Source organism: Bos indicus, chromosome 22 (genome assembly GCF_029378745.1).
Source record: "Bos indicus isolate NIAB-ARS_2022 breed Sahiwal x Tharparkar chromosome 22, NIAB-ARS_B.indTharparkar_mat_pri_1.0, whole genome shotgun sequence".
Classification (NCBI taxonomy): Eukaryota; Metazoa; Chordata; class Mammalia; order Artiodactyla; family Bovidae; genus Bos; species Bos indicus.
This window is the reverse complement of record NC_091781.1, coordinates 54069659-54090354: the sequence shown is the minus strand read 5'-3', so window position 1 is coordinate 54090354 and position 20696 is coordinate 54069659. Positions and strand designations below refer to the sequence as shown.

The 20696-nt window shown below is 47.4% G+C and overlaps 1 protein-coding gene across 1 annotated transcript in view; it reads right to left on the bottom strand.

Moving 5' to 3' along the window:
- Nucleotides 1-20696, bottom strand: part of CDCP1 (CUB domain containing protein 1) — a 55659-nt gene that overhangs the window by 12125 nt on the left and 22838 nt on the right. Inside the window, exons 2-4 of the mRNA XM_019985041.2 lie at nucleotides 17300-17503; nucleotides 8610-8975; nucleotides 7032-7400 (exon numbers count right to left, since the gene is read on the bottom strand). Of these exons, the coding sequence (XP_019840600.2) occupies nucleotides 7032-7400; nucleotides 8610-8975; nucleotides 17300-17503 (939 nt within the window). The remainder of the gene's footprint in view (nucleotides 1-7031; nucleotides 7401-8609; nucleotides 8976-17299; nucleotides 17504-20696) is intronic.

The following is a 20696-nucleotide window of genomic DNA, read 5'->3' as shown; positions in this document are numbered from 1 at the left end:
TGTTACACTGGTGCCTCAGAGCAGTCACCAAAATAAAAACAAAGAGATTATCTTTTTAAATGTGGAATAAACACAAATTATAAAAGCAAAAAAAAAGATAAAAATGTCTCTCTGGTTGAGGTACCAAAAACAATGTCTGAAGGACAAGGCACACACTGGGAGAAAATGTTTGTAACAGAATGACTGAGGAGTTCACAGTACAGGAAATATAAATGTCCAAATATCCAAAATGTGAAGGGTTCTTTTTTTTTTTTTTTTTACATTTGAATAGAAAATTTATTATTTTCATTTTCCAAGTGTTTTCTTTTTCTATCAGGGGGGAAAAAAAAAAAGAAATCTTAAGGACAGTTGTCACTTGCTGCCGAATCGAGGGTAGTCTTTCTCTGGTGGGTTAGTCTCTAAGTCGCGTCTGACTGTTGTAACCCCATGGACTGTAGCCTGCCAGGCTCTTCTGTCCATGGGATTCTCCAGGCAAGAACACTGGAGTGGGCTGCCATTGAAGCGTTCTTAGTATCGCTTGTAATACTGCTTGTAATTAGAGAAAAGCAAATTAAAATCAAATACAGTGGGACTTCCCTGGTGGTCCAGTGGTTAAGACTCCAGGCTCCTAATGCAGGGGGCCTGGGTTCAATCCCTGGTCAGGCAACAAGATCCCACGTGCTGTAACTAAAGATGCTGCACGTGTCAGCAAAGATCCCACATACCGCAACTAAGACTACGTGGTGCAGTCAAAAAAAAAAGCATAGGATAAAAATAAAAGCTCTTCAGCCCTATAACTCCAGCAGTGTATGGGGATATATGCCCACATTTGTACACCAGCGATAGTTAGCAGAATAATACTGGAATAGTTAAACAGACCATGAAACGCATGAAGGGAATATTACACAGCAGTTAAGAAGATGTCGTATGAGGCAAAATAGCAAGCTGTAGAACCATATTTAGACTGTGACATTATTTGATTGTAAAATCTCTATGTAAAGTGAAATAGCTGTTTCTACATGTACATACATTTGCATTTAATATTTAAATGAAGAGAAAAAAATTTGGTGAGGAATATAACAAATTCATAATTGTGGTTATGGGCCTCCCCGATGACTCAGATGGTAAAGAATCTGCCTGCAATGCAGGAGACCTGGGTCCCATCCCTGGGTTGGGAGGATGCCCTGGAGGACGACATGGCAACCCATGCCAGTATTCTTGCCTGGAGAATTCCACGGACAGAGGAGGCTGGCGGGCTACAGTCCATGGGGTCACAAAGAGTTGGACACGACTGAGCGACTAAGCACACACATAACTGTGGTTACCCTGGGAGAGGAGCCTGGAAGTAGGGACAATACAGATTGTCAAGGAGATTTTAGCTTTGTCTGTGATGTTTGGATTTTTAGAGCAGGAGTTACCCAACAAAAAATACAAACAAAGCCAACATTTAGTTAAGGGCTCCAGGTGGCTTCTGGTGGTTACGAAAGCTGAAAAAGAAGCAGTGTAACTGCTTCCGCAACCAGCGTTTACCCAGATGGGTCACTGGAAGCATGTGATACACAATGCTGGAAACTCACGTCCCTTTACCTTATTTGAATCGTGATAACTTGGAAACCCACAGGGCTTGAATATACACTTAGTCTGTTGGTATTTTCTGAGCAAGTAAATGTATCTTCCAGAAGGTAGGAAATGTTAGTTGCTCAGTCGTGTCCAGCTCTTTGTGACCCCATGGACTGTAGCCTGCCAGGCTCCCCTGTCCTTCACTATCTCCCAGAGTTTGTTCAAATTCATGTCCGTTGAGTTGGTGCTCGGTGGAGATAATTATGAATCAAGCTCTCTGACAATCTCAGACATGGTTAAGCTGCAGGTTTTGGGCAATGTAGGCTATCTGTGCTCACACATCTGGTCACAGCTGGCTAGATCAGTCATTCCTCGAGTCCAGGGCAGGTTGTACATTACTGTCTTAAGACACAGGGTGCTTGTGGTCAAGCCATGGAAAGATAATCTCTGCAGGAGCCGTCTGGGTCTAGTGTGAGCCTAGTTGATATTTTCAGCAAAGTACAGAGGTTGAGAAAAGGGCTTGGTGGGCAGTCAGGCTCAATGTAGTACCTTCCTGCTGTCCATATTCATTAAGTTGGGGTTTTTTTTTTTTTTGGCACTCTGAGCCGACTGTAGTCAGGTCCTACTGGATGGATGATGATAAGGGTCTGGGTGCCTCTGACAGCTGCCTCTGCCCTTGCCGAGGCTCTGCCTTTGCAAGGGGGCTGTGACAGCCGCCCTGTGTGGCCTGAGAAGGCCTCCCAGCTCTGCCTCTGCTCTGGTTCTACTTCTCTTGCCCTTGCCCGACTTCTCCGCAGCTGCACTCTTGGTGCCGCCACTATATGCCACCCTTGCCCCTTTTGAGGCGTGGTGCTTTTGGAGCACCAAAGTGCTCTGAGTCTGAACCGCTTTGGATAAGAGGGGGCCTCCTGAGAGTAGTGAAGCAGGGTTTACGGAGGGCCTGGAATGTGCTGGATACTGCTGAGAGTGGGAAGATAGAGAAATAAGACAAGATGCCTGATGGGGTGTTTAGCAGGACCCAGACATGGACAGATGCATGATCAGATGGATGATTGGGACATGGTGTGTGCTGAGTGCAAACCACTCTCATGGGGGCTCCTGGTGTGGTGGTCTGAGCATTTGCTTCCTTCTGCTGGGACAAAGCAAGGTCAAGGCTCTTGAAGTCCCTCTCACCCAAAACCTCTAGCTTTTTTCTCATCTCCAAAATTAAGAAAGAGCAGAGGGACTTCCCTGGTGGTCTGATGGTGAATACCCCCTGCTTTCAGTGCAGAGGTGCAGGTTCAATCCCTGGTCGGGAAACTAAGATTCCACAGGCCGCCAGGCACAGCCAAAAAAAGTAAATTAAAAAAAAAGCAAAGAGCATAAACAGCACATATGTGTTTCTTTCCTGTGGCCACGAGGGGCACGTCCTGTCTGGGGCCTCGGGCAGCTTGAGAAGGGCCAGGCTCTGTCACAAGTCTCCTCTTGGTACCCCGCCCCCCAAGCCTGAGGCATGCTCCCTGCTCTGAATCCCGTTACATGCCCCTGAAACTGCTTCTGAGGGGCTTCCAGGTGGGTGAACACGTGGAGATCTGGGGAGACGGCCTGGAAGCCCTGCCCTCCTTCCCACATACCCATGCATCTCTTCCATCTGGCTGCTCCTAAGTTAGCATGCGAGTGTGCTAAGTCACTTCGGTTGTGTCCGACTTTTGCCATCCCACGGACTGTAGCCCACCAGGATCCTCTGTCCACGGGAGTCTCCAGGCAAGAATACTGGAGTGGGTTGCCATGCCCTGCTGCAGGGGATCTTTCTGACCCAGGGATCTTCCTGACCCAGGGATCAAACTCGTGTCTCTTGGGTCTCCTGCACTGGCAGGAGGATTCTTTACCACTGCGCCACCGGGGAGGCCCTCTTCATTGCCTAGGAGAAGGTATATGTAGGGAGATCAGGAACCCCAGCACAGACACAGTGGGAGGCGCAGCATGGCTGAAGTTACTGGCAATCCATAAGAGTTTAACACAGATATGAACTGGCCAACCGTGGGTACAGAACAGCCACAAGTGTGGAACAACCAGCTCCTAGCACCAAACAGCCAACCACAAGCCGGGAATAGCTGACCACCAGCACTCAGGAAAGGATGGAGATGATGACCCCTCTGCCAATACAAGTGCAGAGACAGTGCCAAGGTGGGGAAGACAGCCAAGTGGGTAGAGATGCCAGCCAAAATTTCCTCTGAAACTTCTATCATCTGTGCAAGAAAGGGAGAAACAAGACCAACGGCATTTGTTACCACCAGCTGACGCTGAGAGGGCATGAAAATGACAGACAGAATCGGCTGGAGCAGAACCAGGAGACCCGGCCCTGAAGACCTCCGCCCGTCCCAGTGATGCACAGCGTACCGGGGTCCTGGGCCCCTACAGCGATCCACTGCAGCCCCAGAGGAGCCTGTGGAGAAACGGCCACCCACACGGTGACCACATGTCACACCAACAGGGCACAAAGACTGCAATTATTAAAATAAAACCAACAAGACATGAAAATAGAAGAAACTCCTCTGGGAGGGGACCACCAGCACCCTACAAATCTCGTGTGCCTTCTGGATTGCCAGCTAACCTCTAAGGACAAGTGCTGTGTCTTGTTTGACGCTGCCTCCCTTCCCTGACCTGGCACCTGGCAGGATAACATTCAGACAGTGCTTACGACCTGCCAGGCAGTGCCCCCTCATTGCATTTTCACAGCACCCCTACGAGGGCAGGCCTATTGGCGCCACCGGAAGATGAACTGAGTCACACAGGAGTGAAGTGACTTGCCTGGGCTCACACAGTGAGTAGGAGCCAGGATTTTAACTTCTTGGAGGCCAACTCCAGAGGGAGTGCCCTTGACTGCCGGCCTATGCTGCCTGCAAGACAAGCTGTCCACACATATTTATAGAGCCTGACAAACGTGTGAGTGCACAGGGCTGGCTGCCTTGCACAATGTCCTGAAATTTAGGGTCCATGCTGGGTTTCAAAGACGGAGATGTCCAGAGACTCAGAGCTCTCAGGGCACCCAGCCTCGACTAATTTTATCTCTAAAGATACTTCTGCTGGACAGCCCTGATAGTACAGTGGGTAAGAGTTCATCTGCCAACGGAGGTGACACGGGTGTGATTCCGGGTCTGGGAAGATCCCATATACCGCAGGGCAACTAAATCCATGAGCCACAACTACAAGCTTGTGCTCCAGGGCCCAGGAGCCACAACTCCTGAAGCCTGCGTGCCCTGGAGCCCGTGCTCCAAAACACGCCACCGCAGTGAGAAGCCCACGCACCGCAACGAGGAGTAGCCCCCGCTCACCGCAACTACAGAAAAGCCCGCCCAAAGCAATGAGGACCCAGCACAACCAAAAGTAATTGAATCTAATAAAAAAGATACTTCTGCCAGCCAGGTTCACTCAGTAGTCTAGAAAAAGGCAAACCCTGCTTGATGTAAAGCCTTGACACTGCTAAACACATCTAAATTGCAGTTAACCACTATTTGCCTCAAAACTAAAGCTGTATCCTTCTTGATGCTGGTAATAGCATGCTTAACAATTTGATCAGATGTAGCTTTCAACCCAGCCGATGTTACAGGAAGCAGAATTCAGCAGCAGCACTTCACTATGACCAAGATGGTAAACAAATCCCTTCGTCTTCTACAACTCAAACCCAGTCCATTTCTGATCCCTCCGATGGCTGTTTTCAACATTCTGCTAACACTGATGACAGTGGACTCATCAATGGACACACACATGTATATATAATGTTATGCCTTGTACACGGTTCTTGTGAATTAGAAGGAATCTCGGGCCAAGATATGATGGAACTGAGGCTTCTCCAGGAGCCGGGCTCCAAGTGAGCACTGAGCGGGCACTCCCAAGACAGCCTCAGATGGGCAAATCTGGGAGTGGATCCCATATGATCCCTTGGCAGATATTTACCAGGCTTGCCAGTCCACACTCCCACTTGTTTTCTCTGCCTGATTCTCTGCCTGTTTCTGCCTACTTTCCAAAGCAAATACTGATAAAGATAAGGATGAGAAGCAGCCTGTGGGCAGGATCCATCCTTAGCATGTGTCACAGAGGTCCTGGTTCAAGGCCACACATCACAACTCACAGACTCCAGCTCATAGACAACCCCGGGGAAGAGCCCCTCTGAACTCATCCTGTACCTTTTTCTCAATATCCATGCGACTCCCCTCCTTTGAGGCAAGGGAACCCAGGGAGCAAGCATTAAGGAGGTGCTTGCTGTCAGGGGCCGACCTCGTACTGATCCAAGGGTAGGGGGTCTGTAGGAGTGTGCGCATCGGAGCTGGGGCCTCCTCCAATGCTGTGCCCTGGGCACGTCACCTCGCTGTAGTTTCGGCCCTGACAACCCTTCTCAAGGTTCACGGCATCTCAGCAAACGTGTGTGGAACACACGTTTGTCAAAAATACACAATACAGTCAAAAATACACAAACAATTTCAAAAAACAAATGAAGACAACCTCACTGTCACAGAACCTGGGGTTCTGTGTGGTCCAGAAGCACAGGCCGCAGGTTCTGAGCTTGCTCTGCTCCTGGCAAGCTGTGTGATGTTGGGCTAGTGTCATCCTCCCTGAACCTTCTGGTTTGTCATCAATAAATGAAGATAACTCTTGGGACTTCCCTGCAGGTAAAGCAGGTAAGAATCTGTCTGCCAATGCAAGGGACACAGGTTCGACCCCTCTTCTGGGAAGAGGTTGTGCGTCACTACTCATGTGCAACTACTGAAGCCCGTGTGCCTGGAGCCCATGCTCCACAACCGGAGAAGCCTCACAGCGAGAAGCCCATGCGCGTGGAGACCACGCTCCGCAACAGAAGAAGCCCTCACAGCGAGAAGCCCATGCGCCTGGAGCCCACGCTCCGCAACAGGAGAAGCCCTCACAGCGAGAAGCCCGCTTACCACAACGGAGGGTAGCCCCCACTCACTGGAACTGAGGGACAGCCCGCTTGCAGCAATGAAGACCCGCGCAGTCAAAAATACACAAACAATTTCAAAAAACAAATGAAGACAACCCCTGTCTCCCTTACAAGACTATAGTAAGGATTAGTTGGGACCACGTGAGTGGTGTACATAGGGCAGGACTTGGCATGCAGAGTGTGCCCATGGTATGGGGCATGCAGCCAATAAAAGTGTTATTAGCAGTGCTCACAGTGCTGGTGACGTCCTGATTCACTGGAGGGTCAGTCAAGACATGAGCTCTAGAGCGTAACCTTCCAATGTCTTCATTAAAAACAACTCAGCACCCTGAACGCAGGATCGTCTCAGCTTATTGTGCTGAAATGGAGGCATGCTCCTCGTTCACCCAGTGACCTGGTATCACTAGCAACGGACTTCCTGAAAGTCTTACGGGGTCCAGAGTCCACGTGTGACTGACTGACAGACGAGAAGTAGAAAGGAACCTCACCCCAGGCAAGAGATTCCAGAAAGGAACGAAGGAGGAGGGAGAGGGGAAGGAAGGTGGGGCTCACTTACTGCTATCATTCTGTGGATGTTGGACAGAAACTTGAAACTGCAGCCGGAGGATGCCTGGATTCTGGGCATCTTGGTCACAGCCCTGCAGAGAGAGGTTGAAGTTCCCGGCCATGTTCCCGGGCTGCTGGTCCTCCAGCTTGAACACCTCAGGGTTGGTGGTGGAGCCCGGAATGTAGTACTCCACCCGCTCCTCCTTCTTCACGCAGTTGGAGACGTTGAACTGGAGGAAGGAGACGCTGGCCCGCAGGGGTGCGGGAATGACGAACTGCCACGTCATGAGCTCGTCCTCGGGGAAGCCAGCTGGGTAGTTGGCGGACATCAGCGTGGCCGAGCCCTCACCCTCGAACACAGACTCGATGATGCATAGGCCTGTAGGGGTGGAACCCAAACAAGAGAATTGGTCATTCGTGGCTGGAGGGACCAGGGCTAGAGAAGAGGTGAAGGGCTAGGTCTCAGATCCTGAGCATTGGGTCTGGATATGGCATGTTTATACTCAAGGTAGAGGAGATCAAACCAGTCAATCTCAAAGGAAATCAACCCTGAAGACTCATTGTGAGGACTGATGCTGAAGCTGAAGCTCCAATACTTTGGTCACCTTTCATTGAAAAAGACTCTGATGCTGAGAAAGATTGAGGGCAAGAGGAGAAGGGGACGACAGAGGATGAGATGGTGGGATGGCATCACTGACTCGATGGACATGAGTTTGAGCAAACTCTGGGAGATAGTGATGGATAGGGAAGCCTGGTGTGCTACAGTCCATGGGGTCGCAAAGAGTCGGACACAACTAAGCGACTGAACAACAGTGAGCATGAGGATACATCAGCATGTGTGAGTAAATGTTTAATAACCAGCCCAGCAGGGGAAAAAAATAAAGCCCTAATTTGTAATGTCTGCCCTCTTCCTTGGTGTAAAGACTCCCACTATTGCTGTTTTCAAACTGCTGACAGGAGATGGATGAACATGGAGGTGGGAGGTGATAGACAGCCTCTCCCATAACATAGGATTTTTACCATACAGATCCATTGGCATACCCACCCTCAGACCATAGAGAAAACTGCAGTAACTAAGAAGGGATGAGCTTCAAGTTCTTATTACCTTTGCTCCTCAACTAATTTATCTAGCTATAAGTTTATATAGTTTTAGTAATTGCTCTGTTTACTACCAGCTCACAAAATTCCAGAACACTTAGCAATTGGCACTCAGAACTGCTGTGAGCCAGCTTTGGCACACGGCCACCGATATGATTCTAGAAAATATGAAAGAGACAGAAGACAGGACAAAGACATGAGAAACAGAGTCACGGAGCGATAGATTTGTGCAGCCAGTCCCGTTCTGTTTCTTGAACACAAGTGTCACATACCAAGGACAAAGGAAAGAGTCGCCACAGGGTCTGTGTAACAGCGAAGGGTGGGCTCACACCAGGCGTCCCGCGTGTTCACAAAAGAGTGGGATGTGCTTTAAGGGGTCAGATGGAATCACAAAACCGCCCCATCAGACTGTTTCTGATGGAAAGTGAGGCTGATTTTGTAGGTTTCAACCTCAGCCACTACTGGGGGAGATGGGGGTGGGCAAGCTCACGTTTTATCGACGAGCGGTTTGCGATGCTGAAGCCAGAGACGTTTCTGCTGTGGAACCACGGCAGGTCCAAGGCCAGGTTCACTCCCTCTTGCATCTTGATCCGGGACACAGTGCCGTTGCCGCAGAAGGTCCCAATCCTGACCATCGTGCTGGCGTCGACGCGGCCGCTGATGCGGTGAGTGACTCCATCCGGGCAGTTCTCCGTCAGCCCAATCTGCCTCAGGCGTGACAGGGAGAACTGCAGCTCGAGACTGACATTCTTGCTCGCTTTGATGTCCCAGATGAAGGTTCTGTTGAGGGTGGGCAACACCGACGTGGAAGGCTGAAGATAAACCTCCCCAAAGGGACACTGGCCTGACACGCAGTCTGAAACACAGTCACAAAACGGTCTGGTCACAAACGCTACTGGGCCCCTCACTGCCCCACCTCTTCAGCCCCTGGAGTGCAGGGCTCCCCAACCTCTGGGATCTAACGCCTGATGATCTGAGGTGGCACTGATTTGGTAAGAGTAGAAATATTCATGTTGTGTAGCAGAAAAAACAAGACCCTGACACTGAGAAAGACTGAGGGCAGGAGGAGAAGGGGGCGGCAGAAGATGAGATGGTTGGATGGCATCACTGACTCAATGGACATGAGTCTGAGCAAATCTGGGGAGACGGTAAAGGACAGGGAAGGAAGCCTGGCACGCTGCAGTCCATGGGGTTGCAAACAGCCATACACAACTGAGCAACTGAACAACACCTGGCAGAAACCAACACAGCACTGTAAAGCAATCATCCTCCAATTAAAAATAGATACTTTTTTTAAAAGGTAAAAAAAATAAAGGCTAAAAAAACAATAGAAGTAAGGTGCACAATAAATGTAATTTATTGTAATTTATTGAATCATCCCCAAACCATTCCCCCCGCTGCCCCCCATCTCCTGGCTACGTGAATGTTGCCTGCCCATGGTTCAGGAGTGTGTCCCTCTCTGGGGAAGTGCCTTGGCTGGAGGGAACTGCTTTGGGGCAGAAAAGCCTGAGACTTCCCTGCTCCCCGACTCGCATCCCCTCAGAGGGTCTTCAGTCGTGTCCGACTCTTTGTGACCCTATGAACCACAGCTCACCAGGCTCCCCTGTGCATGGGATTCTCTGGACAAGAACACTGGAGTGGGTTGCCATTCTCTCCTCCAGGGGATCTTCCCAACCCAGGGATCAAACTTGCGTTTCCTGCATTAGCAGGAGTGTTCTTCATCACGGGGCCACAGGGGAAGCCCCAGTCACCACCAGCCTGACCCTCTGCCCCTTTTCACATGACCCAGCCCGGCAACTGCCACTCAAGTTCCCATTCAGCCTACAGCTAAAACCACAAGTATCCCTCACTTTACTCATTTTATTAAGTTTTCCTCTTATCCTGTTTTTCCTCACTTCTTCACAGGTTTCTTCCGATGGGAACTCTCCTTTTTTTTAAGAGTTTTTTTTTTTTGGACCTTTTTTTTTTTTAAGTCTTTATTGAATTTGTTACAATATTGCTTCTGTTTTATGTTATGGTTTTGTTTTGTTTTTTTGCTGAGAGTCATGTGGGACCTTAGCTCTCTGACCAGGGATCAAACCTGTACCTCCTACACTGGAAAGCGAAGCCTTAACCACTGGACCGCTAGGAGAGTCCTCTCCCAAGGGAACTCTCTTGATACCAACTTAAAGACAAGAATCCCCATGTCAGGCTCTTCTTCCAGTGGACCAGACCAAAGTTACCTCCTAACTACACGTCTCCCCCACTTTTTGCAACTTCGCTTTATACCACTTCGCTTTTATGAAAGACTTACATTAGTACGTGTTTCCACGAACCAAAATAAATCCAAAGAGAATTTTTGCTTTTATGAAAAAAGGTGGAAAGCGTGAACAGCGTTTGGTGTTTATTTTGCAGGGAGCCATTAGAGAGGCAGTGCGTACCTGGGGAGTGGGCATCGCTCTCTCTCCCCTGGAATGAGACTCAGCCTCTCAGCAACAAGCCGTCACAGCTCTGTACTGTATCTGTGAGCATCTGTGCTTTATTTCAAATTACTTTGTGCCTCCATTAGCAAAATATGTCCTATGGTAATTGCTGCTTCAATTTACACCGTTCCAGCTTGTGAAAAAAGTGTCACAGGAACTCTGCTTTTGAAGAGCAGGGGAAACCAGCATTGTTTTCCAGATTAAGTCAGTGGAGTCCAGCTTGTGGCTGCATTCTCAGCCCCCAGAGGGGGGCCCTTCGCGGTGGGGCTTGTGCTTTGGGATGTCCTACCTCCTTGATCCCGAAAGTCATGACTTCATAATTTTTCAGGCACTGCGCCAAGCTCTACCCTTTAAAACTGGTTTTCCCATCAGTGCAGTCATCAACAGATGGAGTATGCCCTCAGTGTACAAGCCCTTAATGGCTGGAACCCAGAGGCCAGGTCATCTTCTTGCCTCCTGGCTTTAATGCTGGTATGTTATTACCACTGCTGTTGAATCTTTTCCCCTAAGGCTAATGTCTAATCCTTTGATGTACTTTGTTTCCTAAACCTTTTTAAAACAAAGGGAGAATTTTCAGTGAGGTGGATTTAACTAGAATCTGTATTACAGAGTAAGTCAGAAAGAGAAAAACAAATATCGTATATTAACGCATATATATGGAATCTAAAATATGGTATGATGAACCTATTTGCAGAACAGCAAATAGAGACGCTGTCAGAATAGAGAGGGAGGAACAGGAAGGCCTGACGTGCTGCAGTCCATGGGGTCGCAGAGTCAGACACAACTGAGTGACTGAACAACAACAGAGATGCAGACATAGAGAATGGACGTGCGGACACAGCGGGGGAAGGAGAAGGTGGATGAACTGAAAGAGGAGCACTGACATATACACACGACCATATGCGAAATACATAGCTAGTGGGAAGCTGCTGCATAGCACAGGGAGCTCAGCCCGTGCTCTGTGATGACCTAGAGGGCCGGGAGGGAGGCTCAAGAGGGCGGGGATACATGTATACCTATGGCTGATTCACCTTGCTGCACGCAGAAACTAACACAACATGGTAAAGCAATCGTACTCCCATTGAAAAGAAATTTAAAAGAAACAAAAGAAAACAAAGGGAGAAAGGTTGTCTCAGGGAGGCACTAAGGAAAAGGCAGTGTGGCTTTTGCTGTCTCGAGCACAGGGAATCTGAAAGGTGCAAAGCACTCTGGCCACTGTAATAATAATCTGCAAGTGTTTTATTGCTGCTCCGGGGGAGTATGCGAAACTACTGCCAACTCGAAAAGGACTTATGGGAGAATTTCAGAGCTGTCAAGGACCTCTGAGGTCAGCACATCAAGCCTCTCATTTTTTGCAAAGAGCCCCAGAGTCCCGGTGGCCTGTGTGCTGCTCACAGTGCACACGCTCCCAGGACGAAAGCCCAGACTGTTGTTTGTTGACTTGTGCTCTTGCCAGTGCCCTGCACTGCTCAAGTGATAAAGCAAGGTGAGATAACGACGTGGCGAATGCAGCTAAAATCAGGCTTTGTGTGTAGGTAAAGATAGTATCAACGTTTTGGAGCTCACAGAAACTCTACTGTTTGCATTAAGCCAGGTCTACTTTTTAGCTACACCTGCCATGTGGCTCGGAGTGGCTCCTACTGGCTTCCGTGTTCATATGGGATCACTTAACCCCACTAAGGCAGTGATTCTGACTTAATTCCATACCAAGTACCTGGAGCAAAAAAGCTCCGTCTCTCAGCCACAGCTCTGCCACCAGTCACGTGACCCTGCGGCTGTCAGGTTGTGTGGACACTTTTTAATGTGCTGCTAAGAGCTTAGTTTTCAAATGGACACACAAGCTCAGTTCAGTTCAGTTCAGTGGCTCAGTCGTGTCCGACTCTTTGCGACCCCATGAATTGCAGCATGCCAGGCCTCCCTGTCCATCACCAACTCCCAGAGTCCACCCAAACTCATGTCCATTGAGGCAGTGATGCCATCCAACCATCTCCTCCTTCGTCGTCCCCTTCTCCTCCTGACCTCAATCTTTCCCAGGATCAGGGTCTTTTCAAATGAGTCAGCTCTTTGCATCAGGTGGCCAAAGTACTGGAGTTTCAGCTTTAACTAGAACACCCAGGACTGATCTCCTTTAGGATGGACTGGTTGGATCTCCTTGCAGTCCAAGGGACTCTCAAGAGTCTTCTCCAACACTACAGTTCAAAAGCATCAATTCTTCAGTGTTCAGCGTTCTTTATAGTCCAACTCTCACATCCATACACGACTACTGGAAAAACCGTAGCCTTGACTAGATGGACCTTTGTTGGCAAAGTAATGTCTCTGCTTTTGAATATGCTGCCTAGGTTGGTCATGCTTTCCTTCCAAGGAGTAAGTGTCTTTTAATTTCATGGCTGCAATCACCATCTGCAGTGATTTTGGAGCCTCCAAGTCTTCAGTTCCCCGTCCAGTGTAAAAAGGTTTATGTAACTCAAATGATTCCTTATCTAGAGGATAAGGAATTTCTGAAGTGATTCACACCTCAGTTCCCCCGCACAGACTTGTACCTTCATTAGCTTTAATGGAGTCCTTCGAGAAGGGATGGCATTGTAAATCAGTTATATCTAATATAAAATAAAAATTGAACTTCTTTTTTAAAAAAGAAGGGATGACAGCAGAGGGGCTAAACATTGAAACTTTCAGAATGTTTATTCAGAAAGGTTTTCAAAAACCAGAGGTAAGCAGAACACTGAACTTGATTCCAGTGTGTAGATTTATAATTCCAAAAATGTTATTTTCATATCATTTTCAGAAACTGCGAGCATGGGTTTTTATTAGTTGGGAAACTGTGTGAGATGGGGCTCATGAGATGTGTCTTGTGAGATACGATTGTGGTATCTTTTTCCTTTTTTCAAGATGGCAGTCATTTTCTTGACCTAACTGGTTATAAAAGTAATGCCTGCTTGTAAAAAAATGACAGTACAGAGGAACAGAAAGAAGACCATGGATGCCACCTGTGCCCCTCCCCTATTCACTAGAGAAATAATATAAGGATAGCATTTTGGTGTTTAACCCTCCAGACTTGAGGCTCTGTATGATTCTGTGTACTTAATAAAGTGAAATTAAGCTATACAAGGGCTTCCTTGTATAGGTTAGTGGGAAAGAATCTGCCTGTCAAGCAGGAGACACGGGTTTGATCCCTGGTTTGGGAAGATCCCCTGGAACAGGAAGTGGCAACCCACTCCAGAATTCTAGCCTGGAAAATCCCATGGACAGAGGAGACTGGCGGGCTACAGCCCGTGGGGTCCAAAAAGAGTCAGATACAACCTAGCGACTAAATAACAGCAACCAACTATACAAACTCTTCTCCTACTGAAAGCTGCATTGTTTTGCATGGAACAAAACGACCAGGGGGATCTTTCCATGTCAAACATTAATACATAGATTTCCTTCTTTCTGTAATAGCAATACACCATTCCTTTGAATTCTAAGTATATTTAGACTCCTCACCTATGTAAAAGCTTCACTGACATTTTAACTGTAATTGACTTAAACTCATAAATTAATTTTGGGGAGAAACGACACAAAAAATACTGAGATTTTCATCAGGTAACATGGGAACATCTCTCCATTTACTTATGTCTTCTCTTCGGTCTTTCAGGAAAATTGTATATTTTGCTTCATATACATCCTATGTATTTATTAAGATTATCTCTAAATAGTTAAACAGAACCTTTGAATACTGGCGCCCAAAAGCATGCACAGTGGGAATCCTTATGTTGTTCCTTGTTTTTCTGGTAATGCTTCTATGTCTGATGGTTAAATATACTTGTTATTGCTTTTTTTTGGCCACACTGTGCAGCAAGCGGAACTTCCCCTATCAGGGATCAAATCCATGCCCTCTGCAGTGGAAGCATGGAGTCTTAACCACTGGATCGCCAGGGAAGTCTCTGCTATTGGTTTTTGATGAATACAATTTATTGGATTAAGAAAACATTCCTCTATTTCTGGTTTACTAAGAGTGTTTTTGGGCTTCCCCGTTGGCTCAGCGGTAAAGAAGCCTGCAATGCAAAAGATGCAGGTTTGATCCCGGGGTTGGGAAGATCCCCTGGAGGAGGGCATGGCAACCCACTCCAGTATTCTTGCCTGGAGAATCCATGGACAGAGGAGCCTGGTAGGTTATAGTCCATAGCACTGCAGAGTCGGACATGACTGAAGTGACTGAGCATGCGTGCCAGAGCATTTTATTAAAATCATTTAAAATCATCTATTAAGATGATCAAGTGTGGGCCTCCTTGGTGGTCCAGTGGTTAAGAATCCATCTGCCAATGCAGGGGACACAGGTTTGAACCCTAGTCTAGGAAGATCCTACATGCTACAAGGCAACTAACCCATGAGCCAGAACTACTGAGCCCGTGCGCCTACAGCCTGTGCTCCGCAACAAGAGAAGACACTGCAATGAGAAGCCCGAACATCGCAATCAAGAGTGGCCCCCACACTCTGAAACTTGAGATAACCCATGCTCAGCAACGAGGACCCGGCACAGTCAAAAATAAACACAATTGAAAAAAAAAAATCGACTGCAGTTCTTCCCTTTCACATACTCACATGCTGCAGTTCATTGAGCTGATTGGCTAATGGTTAGAACTATCCTGTCTTCCAACAAGTCCTCTTGCTCTTGTTGCTTTGGTCTTTCCATGAAATTTTTGGATCTGATATACTTCTATTTTACTTAGGATTTGGGGGGCAAAGCATATTCATAAGAGATTAGTCTATTTTCTTTTTATGCAGGGGAAGAGTCTGACATCAGGGTTTTAAGGACCTTAGAAAATGAACTATGAAACTTCACCTCTTTCAACGTTCTAGAATGGGGTTTGACAAACCACAGCTCATAGGCCCAATCCAGTCAAACATCTGTTCTTGTAAATAAACACGGGATGTTCATTGCCCATTTGTTTATCTATTGTCTATGGCTGATTTTGTGCTATCATAGCAGAGCAAAGGAGTTGTGACAGACACCATCTGGCATAGAACGTCTAAGATATTTACTCTCTGGCCTTTTACAAAAAAAAGGTTTGTCAACCTTCCTCTGGAATTGTTTAAATATCACAGAAATTATCTGCTACTTGGAGTTTCATAGGGCACTTCTGTGAAACCATCTCTGACAAACCCAAACCCTTTCTCCTTCATACTGGACATTTTTTCCAGTCTCCTCCTTGATCATATACTTATTCATATTTCCTCCCTTTCTTTGAGTCAATCTGGCCCAGTAAATTTTCCCTGGAAATCATTTTGTCATTCAGATTTTCACAATTATTACCAGTCTCTTACAGTTCAGCAATCTGCTTTCTATATGTCATTAAATCCACATGTATACATTCAATGTTATATATTTGCAATTTCTCTTCTTGCCTGGAGACTAGTCAGAGATTTGTCTTTTTAATTGGCCTTTACAAAGAACCAGGTTTTGGCTTTGGTTACGAACACTTCTTTTTGGCTGCACGGGGCCTTCACTGCTGTGTGCGGGTCTTCTGTAGTTGTGTGGAGTGGGGGCTGCTCTCTGGCTGCAGCGCACAGGCTTCTCACTGCAGGCTCTGCTCTTGTTGTGGAGCCCGGGCTCAGTAGTTGTGGCGCATGGGCTCAGTTGAACTAGAGATTGAACCCGTGTCCCCTGCATTGGCAGGCGGATTCTTAACCACTGGACCACCAGGGAAGTCCATAAACACAATTTTTAAAACTGCTTTTACGTACTTTAATTTCTCTTTTTATTTTTATGAATTCCTTCTTCTCAAGGTTTATTTTATTCTTCTTCTCCCTTCATGATCTATTTTCAGTTAAAGGTGAAGAAATTTTCTGAGTATGACTTTGATTACAAAGTCAAAATAGTGTTCTCATTGTTGTTAATATATCTATTAGTTCCTCATTGGCATGCCACCTTAAAATAACTGGGAAAGTATACCTTTAATTCTCTCTGCCTGATTAGTATTTCTTACATCAATCTCCTATCCCAAACTCAAGTTATCATTAATAATGCCAAGTATCTGTAGTTTATTGAATGCCAGTATGTTATACACCTCAATCCATTATTTTATTTCATCCCGAAAACATCCCTATTGGTTGGTACAATGACTCTTGTTTTACAGACTAGAAAACGAAATCGCAAAGCAGGTAAGTAACTTATATGAAGCCATGCAATCAAGGCACATGATCAGTCGCCCTGGCACTTGAAGTCAAACCAGGTCCCTCAGCCTGCAAAGCTGCTGTTTTTTTCCCATTGTAACTAGTGGATCCACTACCCCACTCTTATCTCCTCAATCTTCCAATTCTTCTGTCCTCCAGCTCCCTTGACTTCCGCTCCTGCTCGGCCAGATGTTTCTAGCACATCAGACAGAGCATTACCCGAGGATCCGTAGCTCTGCTATGAGACAGTGTTGCATGGTGGTCACAGGCAGACACTCTGGATCCAGAATTCCCGAATACTTGGGGTTCCTGTCTTGCTGAGACATACCCACTGTGCCATCTTAGGCAAGTGACTTCCTTTGAGAACTTCTCTTAGGGCTGCTTTGAGGATTAAATGAAAAAACAAACCTGAAACCATGCAAAACGCTTAGGACTGTGACTGGCCACATACAAGCTAAAGAGAGTGCAGAATTTCAGAACAGGTCTCACCTCTCTAGCAGTACAGGCCGGGTTAGCTTGGAAAGAAGAGACAGGGAGGCCAAAGAGTCCATGAGTGAGTACTTACCAATATTCTTCTGGATCTCGATAACGAAGTAATTATGTGGATCCTGGCAGCTAAAGGAAAAGACCTTTTTCTCTCCGGCTTTGATGGACAGGGTGGTTTCCCATCTTTTAGACATGATGTAACAGAGTTTCACTGGCAGAGCCTGGGTCGCAGGCTTCAGGAGGACTGTGATGCCGCTTCCACGTGGCAGATCAATCTCATAAGCTTCAGAAAGAAGGAAGAAAAATAATAGAATGAACTAGGGCTGCCTGCCTGCTGCCGTCCCCTCAGCTGGTCCAGAAGGATGGTCTTCTGAACCCTTTTATTCCTTCCTCCAGGTCTGAGGAGCGGGGTGATACCAAATGACAGCATCATCCTTACCTGTGGACAGAACCCGGCCACTGAGGGCTAGGCCCTGATGTTCATCTCTGATATGGCTTATTCATTTCTCGAAAAATTAAAAGCACTGCACCATGTTCTAGATGTCCAGAGCAGTATGCGTCCAGATACCCCTATCTGTGCAATATTAAACAGAAACTGCCATATCTCTTCACAGTACGACTGTAGGTAAAAGTCCACTCATAGAAACTGTCATTCTGTAGAGACACACATTTATCTGTGATGCCTCATTTGCCCTGTGCACACATATATGCAGTAGTGGAGGCTGGGTAAACTTGCAGAAATTAGATATAAACATACTGATCGATGAACTTGGCGAGTCAGAGCCAAACATGGCTCAGACCTCAGACCGGCGCTCAGCAAAATTACGTGAGCAAACTGTATCAAGCCAGACAGACGGGGATTGGTTACTAAACAGAGAGGTGGGTGCATTGGGTCAGGATGAACCAGTCCCATCTCCTTCCCATTCCCTCTGCTTGAGGGATTTTGGGGTCCTCCCAGGCCAAAAGGAAGAGCTGTTTTTCTCCTTAGTGATCCCTGTTCCTTCCTGGATTTGGGTGCTGACTGTGGTCTCTGGGTGGCTGATGGGCTGGGTACAGAGAATAGGGGGACGGTCTTCTGGAGGAGGGAACCACGGGGCTTGTCAGTCCTCTCCCCACCGTGTTTGGCACAAACAGCCGCTTGGCACCTGTTATGGCACCTTGCTCATATGCACAAGAGGTGCTCCGTAACCACCTAGCCAGTGAACAGCAGTTTAACCAAAAGCTTTACTTTCCCCTTTCCTTTTCAAAATTTTTAGAATCAAATTTATTGAGATATAATTTACAGACATTAAGAAAGACCTAAAAGACTTTTGACAAATGTGTATACGTGTGTATACCACCGCGATTAAATATAAAAATGTTCATCATCCACAGAAGCTCCCTCAGTGCACTTAGCCACCGACCTCCACTCCTGGCCCCAGAAAACTATCAATTAGTTTTGCCTGACTTAGACTTTCCTGCAAAGCAGCAGCTGGCTGCTTTTGCTCAGCATGTCTGAGGGTCACCCACGTTACTGCATGGGTCTGCAGTTTGTTCCTTTTCATTGCTGCATAGTATTCCACTGTCTGGAGAGACTGCAATCTATTCATCTGGGCACCCATTCGATGACAACTGAGTTCTTTCCAGTTTTTGACCAACCGTGTGACTTCATTTTCCCAGAGCTGCAAGCCTGCTCAAGAGCTGTGCTCACTTCTCCCACTCAGGGCACACATGTGCCCGTGTTCCCACCTGCCAGTTGCTGTGTGCCATCAAACATCTGGATTTTTGTCAACCTCCTCTGAACCCCTCCCCCTCATTCGCTCTATGCCAGCCCCACCCGCCAGCAGCTCTTTATACGGGGTGGAAACTGATGTCTCAATCTGACATAATGAAACAGAGCAGAACCATATGGTCCTTGTGCCCGCCCCCACCATGGCCTCTGCCTGCCTTTTGCCTTTAGTCAAACTAGAGTCAAAGAACAAGTTTCATCAGAGAAATGAGAAATGTGGAAACAAAGGAAAACAGTCAAAGAAGACTAAATAATAATAACGTAGTCATTAAGCACAGTCAAGGACCTTTAGTTCTTTCTCAAGGGCTGGGGATAATATTCTGAGTGTATCCTGTGAGCTGTCTTACAGATACCAAAGCACCAGGTGGCGAAGTTAACTACATGCTGACCAGACTGTTCCCAGGACTTGAGCTGCCTCAATTCTGAGAACTGACCGCAAAGAAATGGGAACAAGCACACCCCGCACCTGAAGATTAACTGTACGTACAACAACCAAGATGGTGCTGGTCAGACCACTGATGACCGATTTGAAGCTGGCTGTTAGAGATGACTGTGCTGTTTCTGCATGTGCCCCCCACCCCCGAATCTGTCTGTAAATGCTCTCACCCCCCGCTTGTCGGTGGCGGCCGGGTGGGGGGTTGGCCTTTGCACAGATGTCTGCCACCCTCCCCCTACAGTTGCTGCCACCTGAAATAAAACAAACTTTCCTTTCCACCAACCTGGCCTGTTTATTGCCTTTTGAGCAGCAAGCAGCTGGACTCCCCGCACACCCCTCCTCCTTTCGGTAACAATAATGAACTGCAAATATTTCCTCCAGGTTATGAGGGAAGAACTTTACCCTCTGGGCCTCTGTTCCTTCCTTTGTAAAATGAGGAGGTTGGGCTAGACTAGCTCTACCTTCCCAGGCAGCTCATCTATGAACAGTATCCAAGGAAATAAGAAGCCATTTTGCCAATGTAAGCATTCCGTACTACCGCCCCGCCGTGACACGCGACTAGCAGCTCAGGGGGCACCGGCACAGCTGGCTTTGCTACTTGGTTTCCAAGAGGGCTCAGGTGTTGCATATTCTGGAGCAGGGCTTATCTCTCTACCCTCAGCTCGCGTCCGTCTCCACCTTGGCCACTGAGCCCTACGGCTACCTTTGCCCTTTTTTCTGAACACAAGCCTCTTTGCTACCTCAGGGCCTTTGCATGTGCTGGTCCTGGTTTTTATAATGCTCTTTCTCTAGCAAAAACTGGTTCCTTTTTGTTTTGGGGGGTCTTAGCTCAAAGATCACCTCCTCAGAGCCGTCCCTGACCATTACCCAAAGTGTTCACCCCACCCCAACCCAGCTGTCCTGCCCCTGCTGTTTGTTCATCCTCTGGAGGACCCATGTTACTCATTCCCACCTCCCGAGACCAGAACGCGAGCCGCTGCCTCCCAGAGGGCAGCAGGAGTTTGCCTGTCTTCCTCAGTGACAGCCTTGGGACCCAAACAGTGCCTGCTGGGTGCCCTCATGGAGGCAGAATTGACCCGCCTGACAGCACCACATAAAATCTCCACATTCTTGTCTTTGCACCATGTAATTTCTCATAGACTTACCACCATTCCTGTGTTTCAGTTTGGGCTATAAATCTTAGTGGGACTCTTTAGTTTCTTATAAATCAGGGACTCTGAGCTTTATAATTAATAGCTTCAGAAAAAGAAAACATCCTCTGAGGCAGAAGTT